This window comes from Dermacentor variabilis, chromosome 2 (assembly GCF_050947875.1).
Source record: "Dermacentor variabilis isolate Ectoservices chromosome 2, ASM5094787v1, whole genome shotgun sequence".
Lineage (NCBI taxonomy): Eukaryota > Metazoa > Arthropoda > Arachnida > Ixodida > Ixodidae > Dermacentor > Dermacentor variabilis.
The window spans coordinates 165,232,863-165,251,603 of record NC_134569.1 but is presented as its reverse complement, the minus strand read 5'-3'; the positions used below and the strand labels follow the sequence as shown (position 1 = coordinate 165,251,603).

Below are 18,741 nucleotides of genomic sequence, written 5' to 3'. Positions count from 1 at the left end.
CAGATGGTCATGCCAGTGCAGAAATGAGATGGCACGGCACAAGATGCTTTTCCACTCACGTGGCAATCACGCACCAGCGTAATGTGGCTATCTGAGGCGTGCGTGAAAGTTAGGCAATGGAGATGTCTAGGTTTCATTTGTGGACCAAGGTATCGAGATGAAACAATTTGTCATTGTGCGGCGTTTCTGGATATCTGCAATATGTTACTCACTGTGCCAAAGAAAAAGTAACGGAGCGGACGTTCTTTACAAAAAGCGTTGTCAGAAAATATATCCCCATCAATAAATCTCATATGGCGCATATTACTCAGATCCATTAATCTCGCATGAGTATACTAGAACACATGTTCTTTTTGTGCTCTCATATGATCATGCGAGATTACTGTACGTATGTCATGTATCTATGAGATTATTTAGATGGAGCTAAAACTTGTATTTGTACAATAAGAAATCCAGGGTAATATGAAATATGTGGAAGATTAGCCGCACTGGAAAAGCAGTTGCTATTTTGCAAATTCTAGTGTCCAATGTTTCCATATACACATAACTGACATGTACAAGGTAAGTTATATTACTTTTCCTTTGTGTTCAAAAATATCAAACAACGTGAACACCTTCACACAAAGCGTGGCTCCGACATGCCTTTATTAGGAAGGCCTTTAAAAGCTAGGCTTGTGTTTTCGTTTTTTGTTCACTATTTAGCTCTTCCTATAAAATGTCATCGACACCAGGTAATATGAGAGCGTGTCAGCAACATCGCGACAACAGACCATCGTTCTGTTGACGCGATCGGCTCTTTTCCGTCTAGTGGGACAACATTAGACTAATCTGGCGCAGGTGCATAGAGCCGAGATGAACTACTGGAAATAAGACAGGTGCAACTTACGTGTTCTTCCTCGAATGCAGGGTCCACATCATCGCATTTCCTGAGGGGCTTTATTTTCTGGATGACAAAACAAACACATAAACTAGCAATACGGCCAGGTTTCTTGACGCGTGCAGTTTTTCACTTACCCAAACTGTCACGGGTATTGCAGGAGTAGAAGCGTACTACGCTCGACATTTAAAACAGACCACATGATTAATGCTCGCTGCGCGATCACAAGGTCCCGCTGTGAAAAACTTAAATAGAGCGACATCTTGTCACTGAACCTAGGTTTCCTTCCATATCTGGACTTCAGTGATATGGGATTTTAAAAAAAATATGTATCTTCTTGCGCGACTTCATACACGAATGCCTTAACATCCTGCGCGCAAAGTGCGCCCATGATGGAATGCAAAAGGAGAGAAAGAAAAAGGAATTTATAGATTGTAGTTCACAAGGATACCGTATGCACAAGAGAAAAACGCAGAACAGACTATAAAGTAGGCGGAGACGAATATGAATGATATTTTTTCCGGCACGGTTGCATGTACTCGTGCTGCATTAAATAACTTTTTCACAAAGTTTACCCGCTTTCCTACTTATCTGTAAGAATTCTTGGAAATCACATGGGTTAGCAAAAAATTATGCAAGCTTTGAAGATTTCGTCAGAAATGTTTGGGTAATGCATAAACCTTGACGCTTTCTGGCAAAAATGGAAGGCGACTTACGATATAAGAGTCGCGTTTCGCCGTAAGGGTGAAGCATTGATACGGATATGGAATTACGAAAAAAAACTACACGAAGTAACGCTTGCAGTTTTACCAGCCGCATCGATTGCAGTAAGAACTCGCTTACTCAAAAAACTAACAAGCACGATGTCACGCGCTTACAGAGAAATATAAAAAAGCTCTCCCTCAACGAGCGGGGACACTCGCGTCATCGCGACTACCTGCGGTCATCGAAGTGTTTGATTGGGGGGGGGGGGGGGGGGGACAGTGTGTCTTGGTGAACTAGTCAGCTGTTTGAATCCATAGATGATTGCAGTATCTTTAATATCTTAAAATTAGACTTTGTGTATTGAGAGGTACCCGTCATGGCACGACAGAACTGAAGCTCACTTTGATCTCTAACAGCCCCTTCATGAGCGCGAAGACATTGCAGTGTTTAACCGAACGGTTGTGTTCCCGGGACCTATTTCACGTATATATAGGATCGCGTGCAGTGGCGATGGCAGTGTCACAAGCCTGATGCGGCTTGTTGTCAGTCTTTACTTCCGTACTTAACCCGTTCGCGCTCTTTTCAGTTTAACAGCTTACCCATCCCCCGCCCTGCACAGGGGACGAAAAGCACGCAGTGACTTGCGGATGCTTGCGCGGTAAAGGATGCCGCCATAGTTGTCCCGTGTGCCCCATGGAGTCGTGTACAAGAATATCTTATCCAGCATTCAAGTATACGTTAGACATACTGAACCGGCTGCCAGCGCACTCTTAAAGGTGGTCGAAAGCGCCACAAAAAGGGTCTGCTTGTCCGCCTACCTGCCAATGAACTGGCGGGATGCGGAAACGAGGGAGAAAGGGGGGGGGGGGGAAGGGTGCGCTCATCCGGTCCAGTTTCTGCACGGTGGCGAGATGACAACCAGAATTGGTGAGGCTTGCTATAGAAAGGGTACAGGGAACAATATTTTAGCCATCCCTTTGTAGCACTCCGTGAGTGTCATCTTTCTTCAGTTTTGGTACGGCGGTGTAATTCACGTGCTTGTTCAATGCTCTCGTCTAAGCTAGGGAGGAGAGTTTTGAAAAAAGAAGTTTCAGCTGCGCTGTACGAATGTAGGTTTAAGCACAAGCGAGCGAATACTTGTAGCTGCGTCTGTTCTTGTCAGACCCAGCTACACTACTTGAATATATGCGTTGGATCTTTCACTTTTTTTTAAATGTCATGATTACTGAGAAAGATGTGGGGTGGATAGAGTCACCCTTCGGTAGAGATTATCGAGCTGCCGGCACAAAGCTCGACGGCAAAGCTGCAGGATGGGTTGCGATAGTAGGCCAATTGCTGAATGCAGGAAAGTCTAGTCACATGAAAGCAGGCGAGCTGTTGTGATGGAAGCCACGGGCTTGTTGTCATATGTACCATCCGCATAAATTGAAACGTGAACAGGAAATAACTGATCGTGAGGCCTGCTACGCGTAATTACATGGAAGTTCGACATGCAGTCGCTCTGTAGCCGGTTGGTAATCATGGAGGTGTCCCACGTGTCCGTCTTGAAGTCTTAATAAGGTCATTGTTGCAAAGGCATGCGAACTTACAGATGTAACTACGCTTTGGCGAAGCTTCAGAATGGTTCGCGTTTAGATTTCTGGTGATATCACATCGTTGAAGTTTCGATGTGAATGGGCGTCCGGCTAGAACGATCACGAGCGATGACTTCCGATTGCCCAGGGATAAGAGAGTGCTGTTGGAATCGGGTCTGTCGTACCACGTTTACCGCTTTTATAATTATGTCGATGCTGTTGTTCCGTCATCCCTTGCAATTTGCCCGTTACATCGCTGTCAAAAAATGCTGCACGTTGAATGTCTTTGAAAGCCCCGAGCCACCTCAAAAACATGCCTCGTAGAAAGGCGTCGAGACGGACTGCAGAGTCGGCGGAACTCCAGCCGGCTACAATTGTTATAAATCACGAGATCGACCAATTCCGAACAATGATGAAAGCCGTTGTTTCGGTCTAGTCTGCAAATTCAGAAAGCGGTTGGGTAGATAAAATTGTAACAGGGCCATGTTGCGCAAGAAATACATAAGGACTTACAGTGCGGTGGTCACCACACATGAATGTGGGAAGGTGATCAAAACTGTTATTTCTTTGGGTTAACTGCAGTTAAGTGCAGGTCAGTAGCCTGTATTTCGGAGAAGCCTGTAACTGGCTGGATCTACGGAAATGTTTTAACGCACTACATGCTCGCCATTATTTTCTCTATAACAGTATTACTGTCACAATCTTACATAAAGAAAATGGGAATCTAAGCACACACCTGAACCGCTTGGAGTAACATGCCTACCAAATGCTGCCAATTACACATGGCAAAAGCACATAATCTGCAGGTCCGCGTCAACAACACAAGCAGTTTTATGACCATCACTACAGCAATGAACCTGCGCCCCAAGAAGGTTCCAGTTACATGTCCGGAGAGTCTACTATGCGAGAGAAAAAATTCCGTTTTCAAATTGCTTCAATATACGAGCACCAGTTCTTTTCTCACGTTTTTGAATAAAGTCACTGTGTAATATGCCTCACGTGAAAATATGCATATTTTCCTCTAGCTTACAACGAAACTGACTTAATAAATTGCGACTAGCTGGAGATTAAAAGTTGTCTGCCTTCCGTTCTGGTGCACTACGACGGCTCACCATTGTACCGCTTACGCAGTACGATCAGTGGGCTATTACTGTTGGCAAAGCCAGAATATTTTCAGAGTCTCTGTTGGTAAGCACCAAATGGTCTATAAAGGTACACCTTCTTAACGCAAATAAAACACCTTAGTGCTTACCTTGTCGAAGCATGGCTTGCTGTAGGATATCCATACCCGGCGGCACAACTCTGAAAGAAAGTTTAGTGAGCTGTCCGTTTTAAAAAGAAACCTGTGAAACAAACTTTGTGTTAGATCAAGACGTAGGTGGTTAAGCCGCAACCACTGCAGTGTCTGAGAGCAGGAACTGTTGGCAACCGTCCAACGCCTCTATTTGTGGCCTTCCTTAAATGCCATCTCAGGTAACGTTCCGCATATTGCTGCGGTGCGCCTTCGTGCTTACTGCTGCGTCATAACTTCACACATGTTGCGCCCTCTTTCACAAGCCTGTCCGTATCTTGGAAAATTGGCCATGGAACAAATAACCAGGTTAACAGCAGCAGCAGCTGCTGCTGCTACTGTTAATCGCAAAATTAAAGCAAACAAACTATTAAAGCTTGCAATTATATCTCAGCCACATAAACTGATATCACAATTCTGCAAACTACTTTGGCAGAGACATATAAAGCCCACAAAATTCATGCATTATACGCTGCTCTGAAACATACCATGAATTTGTGAGTATAATTTTCGAAACGTCCTCGTAAGCATTGGTGACAACTTCGTTTAAACTACAAACATAAATATTTACGTGTTTTAGACCTTTTAAGAACGCCGTTTAACGAACCGTGGCATTTCTCTTCGGCGCAGATTTACGGGTTTTAAAATTTAGTGCTTTAGTGCCATTTTCTTTGTCTTAGCTTGCCCATTATGGGCAACCTTTGTCGAAGTTTCGATATCCTCAACGCTCTGCCTTATGTACAGTCAGTAGAATTCAGCTACTCTCCCACAAACCAAAATTGTTTTACATTGGTTGAGCGTTTGCTAGGGAGAGCATTTCTGTGTATAACGCACATACGCGCATGCAGATAGATAGATAGATAGATAGATAGATAGATAGATAGATAGATAGATAGATAGATAGATAGATAGATAGATAGATAGATAGATAGATAGATAGATAGATAGATAGATAGATAGATAGATAGATAGATAGATAGATAGATAGATAGATAGATAGATAGATAGATAGATAGATAGATAGATAGATAGATAGATAGATAGATAGATAGATAGATAGATAGATAGATAGATAGATAGATAGATAGATAGATAGATAGGCAGCACGTGCACGCGCTGCCTTCCGGCAGTGTCAAGGGGTGCCTACATAAACAGTCCTCGTTGTTGCAGCGGTTAAGTGGTGCTAGTTAAGCGTCGCACTAAATATCAGTAGTTTGGTGTCGCATTGCAGTCGCATCAAAACGCCCTATTTTGCAGTGCCCCGAGGGACATGTTCACTAATGGATTGTTCAAATGTGAGTCAACTGTTGGTTGACAGGTACAGCATGGCAAATTAGACTTTGCTCCGTCTTAGCATCATGTCAAATGCATAAGACTGCTGCACCATAACATGATCTTGAATTGTAGCGCGAAGTCACACAGACAGAGACTAGAAGCAGACAGGACGAGCGCTATCTGTCTGTGTCACTTCGCGCTACAATTGAAGATCATGTCACCGTACCAACTCGCCCAACTTTCTATCCTTTTGCTGCATCTTAAACTCTTCACGGTCTTTCAGTACGGTAACCTTACGCGTTGCTTGTGACCTTTCTCCTTCACGCTTATATGACTCAATTATTATTATTATTATTATTATTATTATTATTATTATTATTATTATTATTATTATTATTATTATTATTATTATTATTATTATTATTATTATTATTATTTGTAGCAGGTTTCACAGGATTTAGTCTAAAAAATTTTTTCAATTGACAAATGTATGAGTCTTCCATACAGAGGCTGACAGTGAGCTCCCTTCAGGAAGGAAAATTTTAGAACATCCAGCTTTTCGAAAAATACATGGCCCAAATATAGAACATTGCGCATAGCGCATTGCGTACGCCCGGTATCTTGTCTTGTCTCACGCTACGTTACTAAGCATTTTCTCGCGGAGAGAGAAGCGCAATTCAACTGTGTTTCTTTCTAATTTTTAGACTATATTAAGCTGGCTTTTCTCTGGATTGGTGAAAATTTCGTTAGTCAAGTTTAACATGCATTTCTCGGTTACATGAATAATTATAAATACATTTTTTCGCTCACTTACTAGTGGGCAAGTTATATCCGCCGTTGCTTTCTTTTCAGTCGCGGTAGCTAAACGTGTTCGCAGTAACCCTTCTCTAGCATCTGCCTAGTTTTAATTCACTGTGTTTGCCTCATCGGCAAATATAACCATATTTGTGAGCGACGGAAGTAGTTCAGCTGTTAAAGTAGATCTGCACTCATACCACAAAGGAGTGTCCGCGTCACCATTGCATATCTTGAAGGATGCAGTCCTTCTGGCGGCGGAGTGACAGCGCCTTTCGCTCTATGGTCCAGAGGGGCGCCGCGCTTAAGTTTGTGTCTTTTTGCACTTCCCTGCTGGGCATATAGAAGCTGCGATGTTACGATTATCAGAATGGTCAGGCACGTTCTCCTCGTTCGAGTTGTCATTCTCTGTAAAGAGCATATTGAAAACGTTGGTTATGCTTTGATTCTGATGGAACAGTAAGAAACCTTGGGCACAAACAGCGCAAAAGAAAAGAGCGCGGCTGGAGCCATCCCTTGGGCGTCCTGTTCCTTTGTGCTGATCCTGCACAGGTCAGGAACCAACCAACCGAAATGTATACACTTAATTTAATTAATTTAATTATGGGGTTTTACGTGCCAAAACCACTTTCTGATTATGAGGCACGCCGTAGTGGAGGACTCCGGAAATTTCGACCACCTGGGGTTCTTTAACGTGCACCTAAATCTAAGTACACGGGTGTTTTCGCATTTCGCCCCCATCGAAATGCGGCCGCCGTGGCCGGGATTCGATCCCGCGACCTCGTGCTCAGCAGCCCAACACCATAGCCACTGAGCAACCACGGCGGGTGAAATGTATACACTTCTGAGATAACAAAGCTGCCCATTTCTCAATATGAACGGGTTTGTCATCTGCAGAAACACTGACCTTGGGACCACTCCTTCACCCTTGAATAAGGGCGCTTTCTTCTTTACCTGTACCAAATTTATAAAATTGCCCTCAGCATAAAACACAATCTTTACCATTTTCGAAATTACGCGATAAAGCGAAATTTGCCTCTACGAGATATCAAAATGCTTAATTGAATATTTACCGTTATTACACTGATTAACTTCTTAACTATTTACTTTACAGCGCACGCTTTAGCCTGAGAAGTGTAGCTAGTAAGCATGGAAGGCCTATCAATTTAGGAGTTCTCAGGATGGCACGGTTTCCCAATATGCGCCGTCAAACTTGCAGTAAAAATTAACTGTTGTTCCGCGCAATTTCTATAGCGATAGGAATTATATAGACGCACCAGGCGCATTTTCTCCCTCGGCATCGGCATGGCCGTGATGTGCCCTATAGATTTCAAGTGCGATAACATCTTGGCAACGCGCCTTATGCTGTAGGTGCGGACGAAAGCGCGCGAGCGTCAGCTGATGATTCTGGCTTGAACTCGCGCACGCAATGGAGGAAGGCGAGGAGCAAGCGCACCGTCGTCTACCGCGCTCAAGGCACCGGGGGGGGGGGGGGGGGGGGGGTTCTACTCACGTAGGGGCAGACTGTGGCGCGACTGAGCGCGGCCTCACGGAGCCTACCTTGAAAGCGATCGGCGATGAGTACACAGGTGCACCGAGGCCTGATATATTTGTGTACGCTGTGTTCTAGCCGCCTGATTCGTGTTAAAACGAGAGGCAGCAAGCAGACGAAGGTCAACTGGCCCGCTGCTTCTGCCACTCTTCCTAACACCAGCGCCTTGAAAGCGCGTATCCGCATTCATCGAGTGAAATGTGTTAATGTTAGCCTGCGCGCGCGTGGCATCATGCTTGTTAGTTTAGTTAGGAAGCGAATGTTTACGAATTTGTACGGCCGATAAAACTACTATCCTTATTTCGCATAGCTATCGTCTAATGAGCTATCGCAACAGATGCTTTTTCTTTCGGGTGGCACTGCGACTTAAAAAACAAACACAACGCTGTTTTATGCATTGAAGCACTAAAGTAATTAGAATTCCATTACATTTCGTCCGATACTTGGAAACCTAATATGTCGAAACTGGCGTGGTCCTGTGAATTTGTTCTTAGTCTATATTACTTGCATACACAGTAGCTGCAATTCGTAGACTGAACTACGTGGCAAAAAATAATCAATGAAAAAGGTAATTAGCGTAGTCTTGTTAGCAGACAAGCGTCTTGTGGGTGTGTCGTGTCCTAGTGTTCTACATATAACATGTAAGACAGGAACTAAGGTTTGTTGTTGGCATAAGTGTCTGGTCATGGAAATAATAAACCCACATTAATTTTGCGAGTACTAAATGCGCACCTTTAAAGCGCTTTTCCGCGGCTTCCTTAGCACTTACAGGGCGCTCAGAGACAGCTAGTCGGATGTGTCGTAATACCGCGGCGTCTCTCATAACCTAGTCAATGTTTTGACATATAAATCTGCGAAAGTGTACCGAATTCTCATTGCCAATTAAAAATGACTGTAACAACCACAATGCGGAAGCCCCATTTTAACTGCAAGTTAACTGCCGCAGGATCAGATTGAATTACCGTGTTTCGCTAACTTAATTTCGTTATAAGAATAAACTCTTCCATGTTCTGTACACGGCAAGATCTGGGTCCCTTGCCACATCCTTACACCATTTGCCACTTGGTGACTGTCTGGAAATTTATTGGACCATCTTGACATGGTGTCAGCGTCCTTCATAGAGGCTCCCTAGCGATGGTTACTTCACAATTAAATTGTGGAAGTGCGCCCCCTCACCGGACCATTTTCCCCTTTTATTTCGGCTATCCTTACCAGATACATAAGTGTTTCATGATCGGTGTGGGACTCGCACTTTACACCTTCCAAATATGAACGGAAGTAGCGGAGGGCTTTTAAAATGGCGAGGGCTTCTCCTTCAGTCTTTGTGTATTTCACTTCACTTTGATTGAATGCGTAGCTGTAGCATCCCACTACTCGGATCTGTTGGTTTAAAAGTCTCTTATTCAAAACTGCTCCAATTCCATAGTGCGATGCATCCGTGTTCAATTCGAAGGGCAGCGCAAAGTCTAGTAAACACAAGACTGGATCAAAAGACGTGATTCTAATCAATTCTTGGTAAGCATCGACACATTCCTGCGTCCCATAAGAAGCAACTTGCTTTTGATTCAATCTTATTAGGCAGCGACTTTTCATGACATAATGCTGAAGGAAAGCTCGGAAGGGAAAGTGAAGCCTAGAAATGCATGTAAAGTGAGTGCACATGAAATGGCTTTGCTAATATTCGAATGCGAGCTAGCGATTCCTTTTTCGCGTTCTTCGTGGTCCTATCTGCGTCTCTAACGAGAAATGTCGTCTTAGCTTTTAACAACTCACTCTTCTGGAAATTTTTGTTTAACATAGGTTCAGACAAAGCTGTCAGAACGTGAGCCACGTGCTCTTCACGGAGCTTTTCACTCTTCGAGTACACGATAATATAAGCTACATATACAATAGAAGCGTCCAATGTGGGAATTCGAAACTGTTCTCATTTTTTGGAATTACCTAGATGCGTTGTCCCATAAAAAAGGAAGGCGATTGTATTATTATATGCCAAGTGAAGTCATGAATGCGGTGTGTTGCTTCGGTCTTCTCGCCGTGGCACCGGTCAAATGTCCTTGCAGTGGTCTATGCTAGAAAGGCAGTGCATTGTCCTGTTTCATCAAGTATGATATCAATCCTCGGCATTGGAAAGGAATCAACAGAGAGTTTGTTTATTTACCGCTCTACAAGCTTCCATTTCCTCTTGTAGCGGTGGTGATAAGTGCAGCGAAGAAGGAGACGCTGGTGCTCGAATTCCCTAGTCAAGTTGTTTCGGCTTTTTTTCTCGCAACTGCCTTGTGGTAAAAAAAAGGGAACCTAAAAACTTAAAAGTTGCCCGTGGGTGGCCTCCTAAGCAAAAAGGTTCTAGGTAAAGTTGCGGAGTTGCGCTCTGTTTCTTCAGTATCCCTTGTTTTTTTTTTCTTTTATGTCCTCATTTTTCTTTGTTGGTTTCTTGATATACAGAGACCGTATCGTCCCCGAAAATGTTCACTTTTAACAATTTCATGCCTGCGAGAGTGAGAAGGAAGTTGTACTCCACAGCGTATAAAACTAGTGCAACCATATCTGCACCTTTACATGGGTATTTCAATTTCAGACGCGCCCACTCGAAATATTTCCTGTAGCTTCTATCTTACCCCAGAAGTAGAACCGACCTTCCTTGGAATATATCTTGTGGGTTGGCGTTGCTTTTCTTCAGGTTAGATGCAGAAGCTCCGCTGTCTATGAAAGCTCCTATACTTTCTCAACTGATGTTGAGCTGTATAGGCTACAAACTTGGAGAAATTAAACAAACTTTCTCATTTTCTGCCGTAAGGTCAGCCTCCAAAGCCTCATTTCTCAGCCTTTTTTTCTACTCCGGGCAACATCTACTACTCATGCAATGGCATACTCTCCGCGCGATGTAGAGATGCAATTTGGATGCCCTCTTGTTCAGACTTCAGGGGCCTTTCGTGAAACTCCGTTCCGGAATGCGTTTGTTCAATTGAAGATCCCGGCGACGGTTTGTTCGTCCTCTCCGTCCAATCACAGGTCATTCCCGGAATGGCTGCAGGAGTGCAGCGAGAGTTTTAGATGCTCCTGTTTGAGCTTGCCGTAGCAATTCCCGGTAGACATGCATTGTAAGCGTTATAAGTCGGTGGAAGCTCTGGTTCCTAAAGTTCCACTAGTCGACGTTTTACAAAGAAAACAGTCTGCAGAAGCTCCACTGGAGTTCTCTCAGTATGTGTAAGCATAGCCCCAAATCTCAGTTGGGGCCACCCCAAAATTTCAAGTTGGCCCACCCGCAAACTTAAGTTGACCCAACCCCAAAGTTCAAGTTCGCCCACAACCAAATTTGTGTCGACCAAGACCGAAATTTCCGTCGAGCCACCCCTACATCTAAAATTGACCCTCCCCCAAAATTCAAGCTGGCCCATCTCGCCATTTCAAGTTGACTCACCCCCAAGTTTATGCTGGCCTGCGCCCAAATTTCAAATTGGCACGCCCCCAAATTTCAGTTGGACCACCCCGAAATTCAGGTATAGCCCACCCGCAAATTTCAAGTTGGCTCACCCCCAATTTAGGTTGACCCACCCCTAAATTTCAAGTTTGCCCTCCCCAAGTTTAAGTGGCACCACCCCCTGATTCCCGTATGGCAGCCCCAAAATTTCAGATGGCGCACCCCCAAGTTTGAAATTGGTCCACGCCGATTAGAGACTTGCCCAGGCATTTTCTATGCAGCACTATGCCCCCCTATATGTTTGCATAAATCTCATTATATGGGCATCTAAATCTCTGATCAATTTCTTTTTGGTTTCAATTGTACCTTATTGCTTATAAAGATACCACTCATTTACATTTGCACTATTATGGCGAATAAAGGTTTTAACTTGACAAGTTACATATTGTTACAGGGTTAAAACAGGCACACGTGTATTTACAGAATATTTACAATATATCAGGTGACAAGATGGTAGCCAGCGCGCGAAGCCCAGAACATCGTCTTCCGACGATGATTAAACTTCTTCTTTGTCAGCGTGTCACATGACCCCCGGCGGCTGAAGCACCGGCTCGGTGCTGGTTAGGAGGCGGGCGAGTGATACAACTTAAGACGTGCGACGTGGACCACGTCGGAGCGATGCGGAGCGACGGTTGGCTCAAGAGGGGCGATTTCGTACGTGGCGTCAGTTACTTGACGCAAGACACGGTAAGGGCCGGAGTAGCGTGAACGGAACTTCTCCGAGAGGCCAACGCGTCGCGACGGCGACAAAAGGAGAACCAGGGCACCCGGTGTCTAATGGACGTCACGATGGCGGGCGTCATATAAGCGCCGCTGATTGTCATGCGACTCCACAAGTCGACGTCGAGCAATATGGCGTGCTTCTTGTGCTTTGAAGATGGCTTTACGGATGTGGAATTCAGTCTAGCAGGCAGAACGCTGTCGAAAGGTAACGTAGGGTCACGGCTAAACAAAAGGAAGAATGGAGAGAAACCTGTGGTATCATGGCGGGACGAATTATAGGCGAAAGTAACGAACGGCAGCGCAACGTCCCAGTCGTGATGGTCATCGGAGACATACATGGACAGCATGTCAGTAAGGGTGCGGTTAAGGCGCTGGGTTAGACCGTTTGTTTGTGGATGGTAAGCAGTAGCAAGCTTGTGCTTAGTTGCGCACGAGTATAGAATGTCATTGGCAACTATAGAAAGAAAGTAGCGGACTCGGGCGGTGAGGAGCTATCGGGGGGCGCCGTGGTGAAGGATGACGTTTTCTAGGAGGAAGTCGCCGCCATCGGTTGCACAGCATGTCGGAAGAGCCCGTGTGATAGCATATCGGGTGGCGTAGTCTGTTGCTACAGCAATCCACTTGTTTCCCGAAGCAGACGTAGGGAAAGGGCCTAAAAGATCAACACCTACACGGAAGAATGGTTCTGGTGGTACATCAAGTGGTTCAAGGCGACCAGCAGGGAGTGTGGTCGGCTTTTTGTGTCGTTGACAGAGATCACACGCTCCGACATAACGGCAGACGTCACGATATAGACCAGGCCAAAAGAAGCGTGACGAACGCGGTCATAACTCCGTGACACGCCAAAGTGACCTGCAGTCGGTACATCACGAAGCTGGGCGAGAACAGTCTGACGCAAATGTCCAGGAACAACGCAGAGTCGGGCAGGGCCATCCGGGCGCATGTTAGAGCGGTACGATATACCATCTTGAAGTTCAAACATGCGAAGGGAAGGATCGGGCGTCGTTGAAGTGAGCCGTTGAATAAGGTGTTGCAAGGAGGGGTCCCGACGTTGTTCGGCTCCAATGTCGCGAAAAGCAGCCAGAGAGAGAACGGTGACAGGTACGCCGGCCGCAGGAACATCAGGAGGGTCGACAGGATGGCGCGACAAGCAGTCCGCATCTTGATGTAACCGGCCGATCTTGTATACAACGGAATAGTTGTATTCTTGGAGGCGCAGAGCCCAGCGGCCAAGGCGCCCTGAAGGATCTTTGAGGGACGAAAGCCAACACAGAGCGTGGTGATCAGTGATGACTGTGAATTGGCTGCCGTACAAATAGGGGCGGAATTTACCCACTGCCCAAACGAGAGCCAGACACTCGCGTTCGGTGATAGAATAATTGTTCTCCGCAGAGGAAAGAAGGCGGCTGGCGTAGGCAATAACACGTTCTCGCCCTTGCTGTTTGTGTGCCAAGATAGCCCCAATACCGTGGCCACTGGCATCAGTACGGACGTAAGGAGCCCAATCAGCTCGGTGAAAGCACCACCTTGCTCAGGGCCCCAAATGAATGCAGCGTCTTTCCTGAGGAGCTGATTGAGAGGGCACGCAACGTTCGCAAAATATCGGACAAACCGACGGAAGTAGGAGCAAAGGCCCAAGAAGCTGCGAAGATCCTTGGCACATGTTGGCACGGGAAAGTCACGGAGCAAAGGTCGATGGACGAAAAATATTGTGCTCCATGCAGGCAATCCAGGGCATCGTCAATGCGTGGTAGCGGATAGACGTCCTTCTTTGTTACCTTGTTGAGGTGTCGACAATCGATGCAAAATCGCCAACTGTTGTCCTTTTTAACTAGTACAACAGGGGATGCCCATGGGCTGCAACAAGCTTCGATGATGTCTCATTGATGCATCTTGTCAACTTCGTGTTGGATGATATGTCGGTCAGTAGGCGAGACGCGGTAGGGTCGCCAATGGATCGGGCTCACATCACCGGTGTTCATTCGATGTTTTACGACAGATGTTTGTCCTAGAGGGCGTTCTCCAAGGTCGAATATGTCCCAGTATGAGGCAAGGAGGCAACGTATACGTTGCCTCCTTGCCTGCAAGAACTATAGTTCTTGAGCACGCTGGGGAGGAAGGTCGGGAGCAATCATTTTTTGTTAGGGCATTCAAATCTGAAGGGACAGGGGCGAAGCAAGCGTTGAACACCAGGAGCTGTCACAAGTTAAAGCCGAAATGTGGTAGTCTCTGGTTGGCGTTATTTGCGCCAGGGATATTCCGCGTGGGAGCACTTGTGTACAATCATCTTTTGCTGGCACGAGGCATTACACTTTTCACGTGATGGACAGATTTTGCTAGAGATGTCGCCAACGAATGCTAGCGAATGCCAACGAATCTGCACATTAGCAGATTTCGCTGGGGTACTCGCCAAGGAATCCTCATGCATTAATACTCGACCACTGCTTCATACAAGGCGAGATAAAATATTGCTTGAGCCCATCACTCAAATTGGCTGCCACGTACGGAACGATGAATTGAAGCTCTCCTTGCATGCGCTCCATGCATGACATTGATGTTGTGGGGATGCGTGACTCTCACGCCTCTCCTGAGATCTAGTTTTCCCACATGGCTCGTCTCCTGCAGGGCGACTTCGCCCGTCGCTTGGCCTGGCGCCCGCGGCGGTCAGAGTGGTACGAGCGCGGTGAGAAAGATGGCGCGAGCGTCGCGCCGCTGCGGGGTTACTCGGGCGCCGAGAGACAAGGCGCTTCTTCTTTTGTGTTCGGGAGGCAAGCGGGACGGACATTCCGCGCTGCGCGTGCGCCGACCCATGCTTCTGCGAGACCGTCTCGCGTGGCCGCCTTGGACACCGTCCGCGTGACCGTACACGCGAATGACCAGGCGTTGGGATCCAGCATGGGGCGAACATATTCGCTCGCTATAGGCGGTCGCGGTAAGTCGGACTTCTAGATTTGTAGCGCGCCCATCGGCATGTTTTATGGGTAGCAACTCGGCTAGCAGGCATTGATCTATGAAAGGTGCAATAAATGCCCTTGTGATTGTTTGCACTACTGTGTTGTCGTTCCTTTGTCCCAAGAGTACCGGTGTGAGAGACCCCACAATGTCCCATGAAAAGGAGCTCGTACCATTTTCTTGTAATACGGCTTACAAAGTGAAGCAAATGCTTCTCGCGTTCTTCATCTGTTGCAATGGTTTTGTCCGTTCGCGTACTCTAACAATGCGATCCAAGTTTCTGGATTACCCGGCAAACCACCAATGGATGTCTGCGCAACATCGGTATGACGGCTTTGAAACTTAAGGCCAATGCAAGTGTCTCAACCATCTAGTTTTGCTGGTAATCTTGTTGCTGTTGCATTTAAATTGTCTGAAGAACTACAGAGGGATCTGCATGATAAGTTGGCTGTGATGCAGCTCACGTCTCTAATTATAGCAGCACAACGCAGTTGAAATCCAAAGTTTTTAACTTTCGCTGCATACCTGCTTAGTTTGGGCCCACAATTCAATAGAGGAGAGTGGGGACTGTGCCTCGAAATGTCAATGTCCTGGGAGTGGCTGGTTCGACCAGGTTGACCCATGGGAACCGTCAAACTTGTTTGTCCAGTAGAGCCTTGGCTTGACGGAGGTGGAGGGGGCGCGGAGTCGAGTGCGCGAAATGAACAGAGCAGCAAGGTTTGTCTTACGCCTGTACTCGAAAACTGATAGCGGCACTAACATGAAAAATGAAATAGGATGGGAAATTCTTTCTTCTCGTAAAAAAAAAATGCGACTGAAACACCCTTATGAAATATTTGATGATAAAACCAGCATTCGAAAGGAAATATGCTTAACACAGGCCTCATTATGTCTCTGTACGTACTGGTGATCGTTTCAAGATTTTAGAATACCTTACAAGAGTCAATATGTGTGCTAATTAAGTTTTTGATCGTTCCATTAGCGATCGGAATTGTCTATCAAGTCAGAAAGTGTGCTGTTTCAATGAAGATGTCTGTTTTTTTTCGACGTTGTAACCCCTTGCTGTAGCACTTTCGGGCGATGCGGAATAATCATTGAATAAATAATAAATAAAGAATGGTGTCAGGGAATGTCGCCGAAGCACGTTTGGCCCCTATAAAGCATATTCTTCCCTTCTGTATATAAAATGTGAATATTTTAAATATATTCATTGTACCAAGAAGCGCCTCGTGATCCTTGGTGCCGACGGTCTGCCAGCAGCAGTGAGCAGCAACCGATGGAAGAAACCTGCGGTAAATCTGTGGATATTTACTTTAACATTGCCGTACTTATCCTCCATTGCATGCATCTTCTTCCCCACCATTTCAGTTTCCTTGTTACGGAGCGCATGCTGTCCCTCGTTTCATACTGCTTCCTGAATGTATTCGATGTTACAGGTTCGAAAGAACATTATTTTATTTGCGGCCGTCACCTTTGACAATTCAGCAAAATCAGTGTAATCGGTGGAGTTCTAAACTTTCACATTCGGTAGCTTTTATATTAAGTCACTTCCTACTGAGGAAAGGTTACTTGTTTACTGTCTTAGTACCTTCTATTCTTCGGTTCGAGTCTTGAAAATTATCATTGGTATGGTTTAATTTATTATTTATATGCTATCTCCAATGTTCAGTTCCATAGCCTATACTTGTCGCAAGTACTAGCCCAGATTCATCCGCTTTTCGCCGGGCTATCTATAGGTTAATATTTTCCTGAAGACTGATTTCGCTCTTTCTCTCTTGAAATTCACACGAGCGCAGGACCTCGTTTATCTGTGATGCACGCCCTTAACCTAACATGTCTAAATCCTGCACTACACTGATTTCGGCGCTAAGTGTGAAATCTAAATCATTGCTTGTTTCACCGTTCTGGCTTTTCTACTTACATTTCGTTCTATCGCGCATCCAGAAAAAAAGTTCGGCAGCATGTTACACTCCTGTAGCACGTGAAGGCGAAAGCCTGCTGCACACGTGGTAATCCATTAAGTTATACGATCTGAGGGGTCGGACTTCTAGCAAGGCACGACGAGCCGCATTGTGAAGTAAACGTATGGCGCTGCAGGTCGACCTCCTCAACGACACATGCGAACACCTACTATATGCGTTCATGCGTAGCGTTCTATTGGCTTCAATTTATATCTCCCATATAGCGTTATTGCGAGGACTGCGGTCCGTTTCTTATTGCTGTAAAATTCGACAGCCCTGCCCGCTATGGCGTTGTGAATTAGAAACACCACCCCGTATTCTCTCTCATCAGCTAGGCATCTATAGCACAGGACGCCGCCACAATTCGGCACTGTATCAAGCGGACTCACATAATGGTAGACAATCCATCAAAGAGATGCGCTAAGGTAGTTTCAAAGCTGTATTGCCCAATTATTCACGGCAGAGCGATTGCTTTGACACTATAGAAAACGGATACTATATCGGTGTTGTCGTGTGGTCGCGCGCCTAACGTCAGGCACCAAGTGCGTCTAACATGGTATTTGTACTTCCATGTTCCACTACAGCAATTAGGCGCTGCTTTTTTTTGAAAACGCATTATCACACATTCTGAGATGTAAGTAAAAGTAAGGAGACACTCTACTACGATCGAGTGCGAACTATTTACGCTGAGACACTCACCGTGACGAGCGAAAGTCAACAAATCCGTTTTAAATAGTGTTCACCTTCTCATAAAAAAAGCGACCAATAACACGAACAATGAACGCTGGTTGTACCGGTGTCGTATTTGTGTAACCTTGTCGGCAAGTATATCCCTGTATATTGCGTCTATCTCTTCGGCCTAACTCCACTGCTGTTAGTATTCTTCTTTTTTTGCGGCGCATTCTTTACAACTTTACATTTTTGCACTAAAAATCTGAAAGTTAAACTTTATGGCTTACGATGGCTGCCTTCCACAGATGGTATTCAAAGCCTTTTTCTTTTTCCAGCGCAGCATAGAGGGAGTTATTTCTTTATTCGGTTGGAGAGAGCAACAAAGATAGATGAACACTAGAATAAAGGTTCGCATAAGCGCTGAGAGCTCATTCTACACTCTCGGCCTTTGCTATTTTCTCAGCAAGGCCACGTCACTGCAATACGTCGGCGTCATTGACTGCCTAGTTGCGCTTAATCTGCACAGGGTGCTTGTAACATGTTAGGAGCAAAGCCGTAGTTTATATATGAATTCTTCACAACAGCCGTAAACACACTGATCAGTTGGTGACAACGGTCGAGGGCTTCAATTGGCAAACATTATTGCTCCCTCGTTGTGCCTACCCTGCATAGGGTAGAGGGCAGCGCGACGCTGTTCGCTTACATAGAGGTACAGGATTTTGCGGCCAAGTTTTTCTTTCGGAAGAAAATTATCTGTTTTGGAAGAAAAAAATATACAACGTTTCAGGACAACGACGTAAATGAGATGGCATACTGAGCACTGGTTATCAAAACGCATAAACGTGACATGTTTTAGTCAACATTAGCGTCTGTCCTCCGAGGTTGG

General features: G+C 45.6%; 1 protein-coding gene across 1 annotated transcript in view; it reads right to left on the bottom strand.

Annotated features, from left to right (window-relative positions):
- LOC142570538 (uncharacterized) overlaps window positions 1–18,033 on the bottom strand; it is a 29,588-nt gene extending 11,555 nt beyond the window's left edge. The window contains exons 1-4 of the mRNA XM_075678912.1: window positions 17,883–18,033; window positions 6,718–6,925; window positions 4,409–4,458; window positions 887–943 (exon numbers count right to left, since the gene is read on the bottom strand). Of these exons, the coding sequence (XP_075535027.1) occupies window positions 887–943; window positions 4,409–4,458; window positions 6,718–6,922 (312 nt within the window). The 5' untranslated portion in view covers window positions 6,923–6,925; window positions 17,883–18,033. The remainder of the gene's footprint in view (window positions 1–886; window positions 944–4,408; window positions 4,459–6,717; window positions 6,926–17,882) is intronic.
- Window positions 18,034–18,741: the final 708 nt, after the last annotated feature.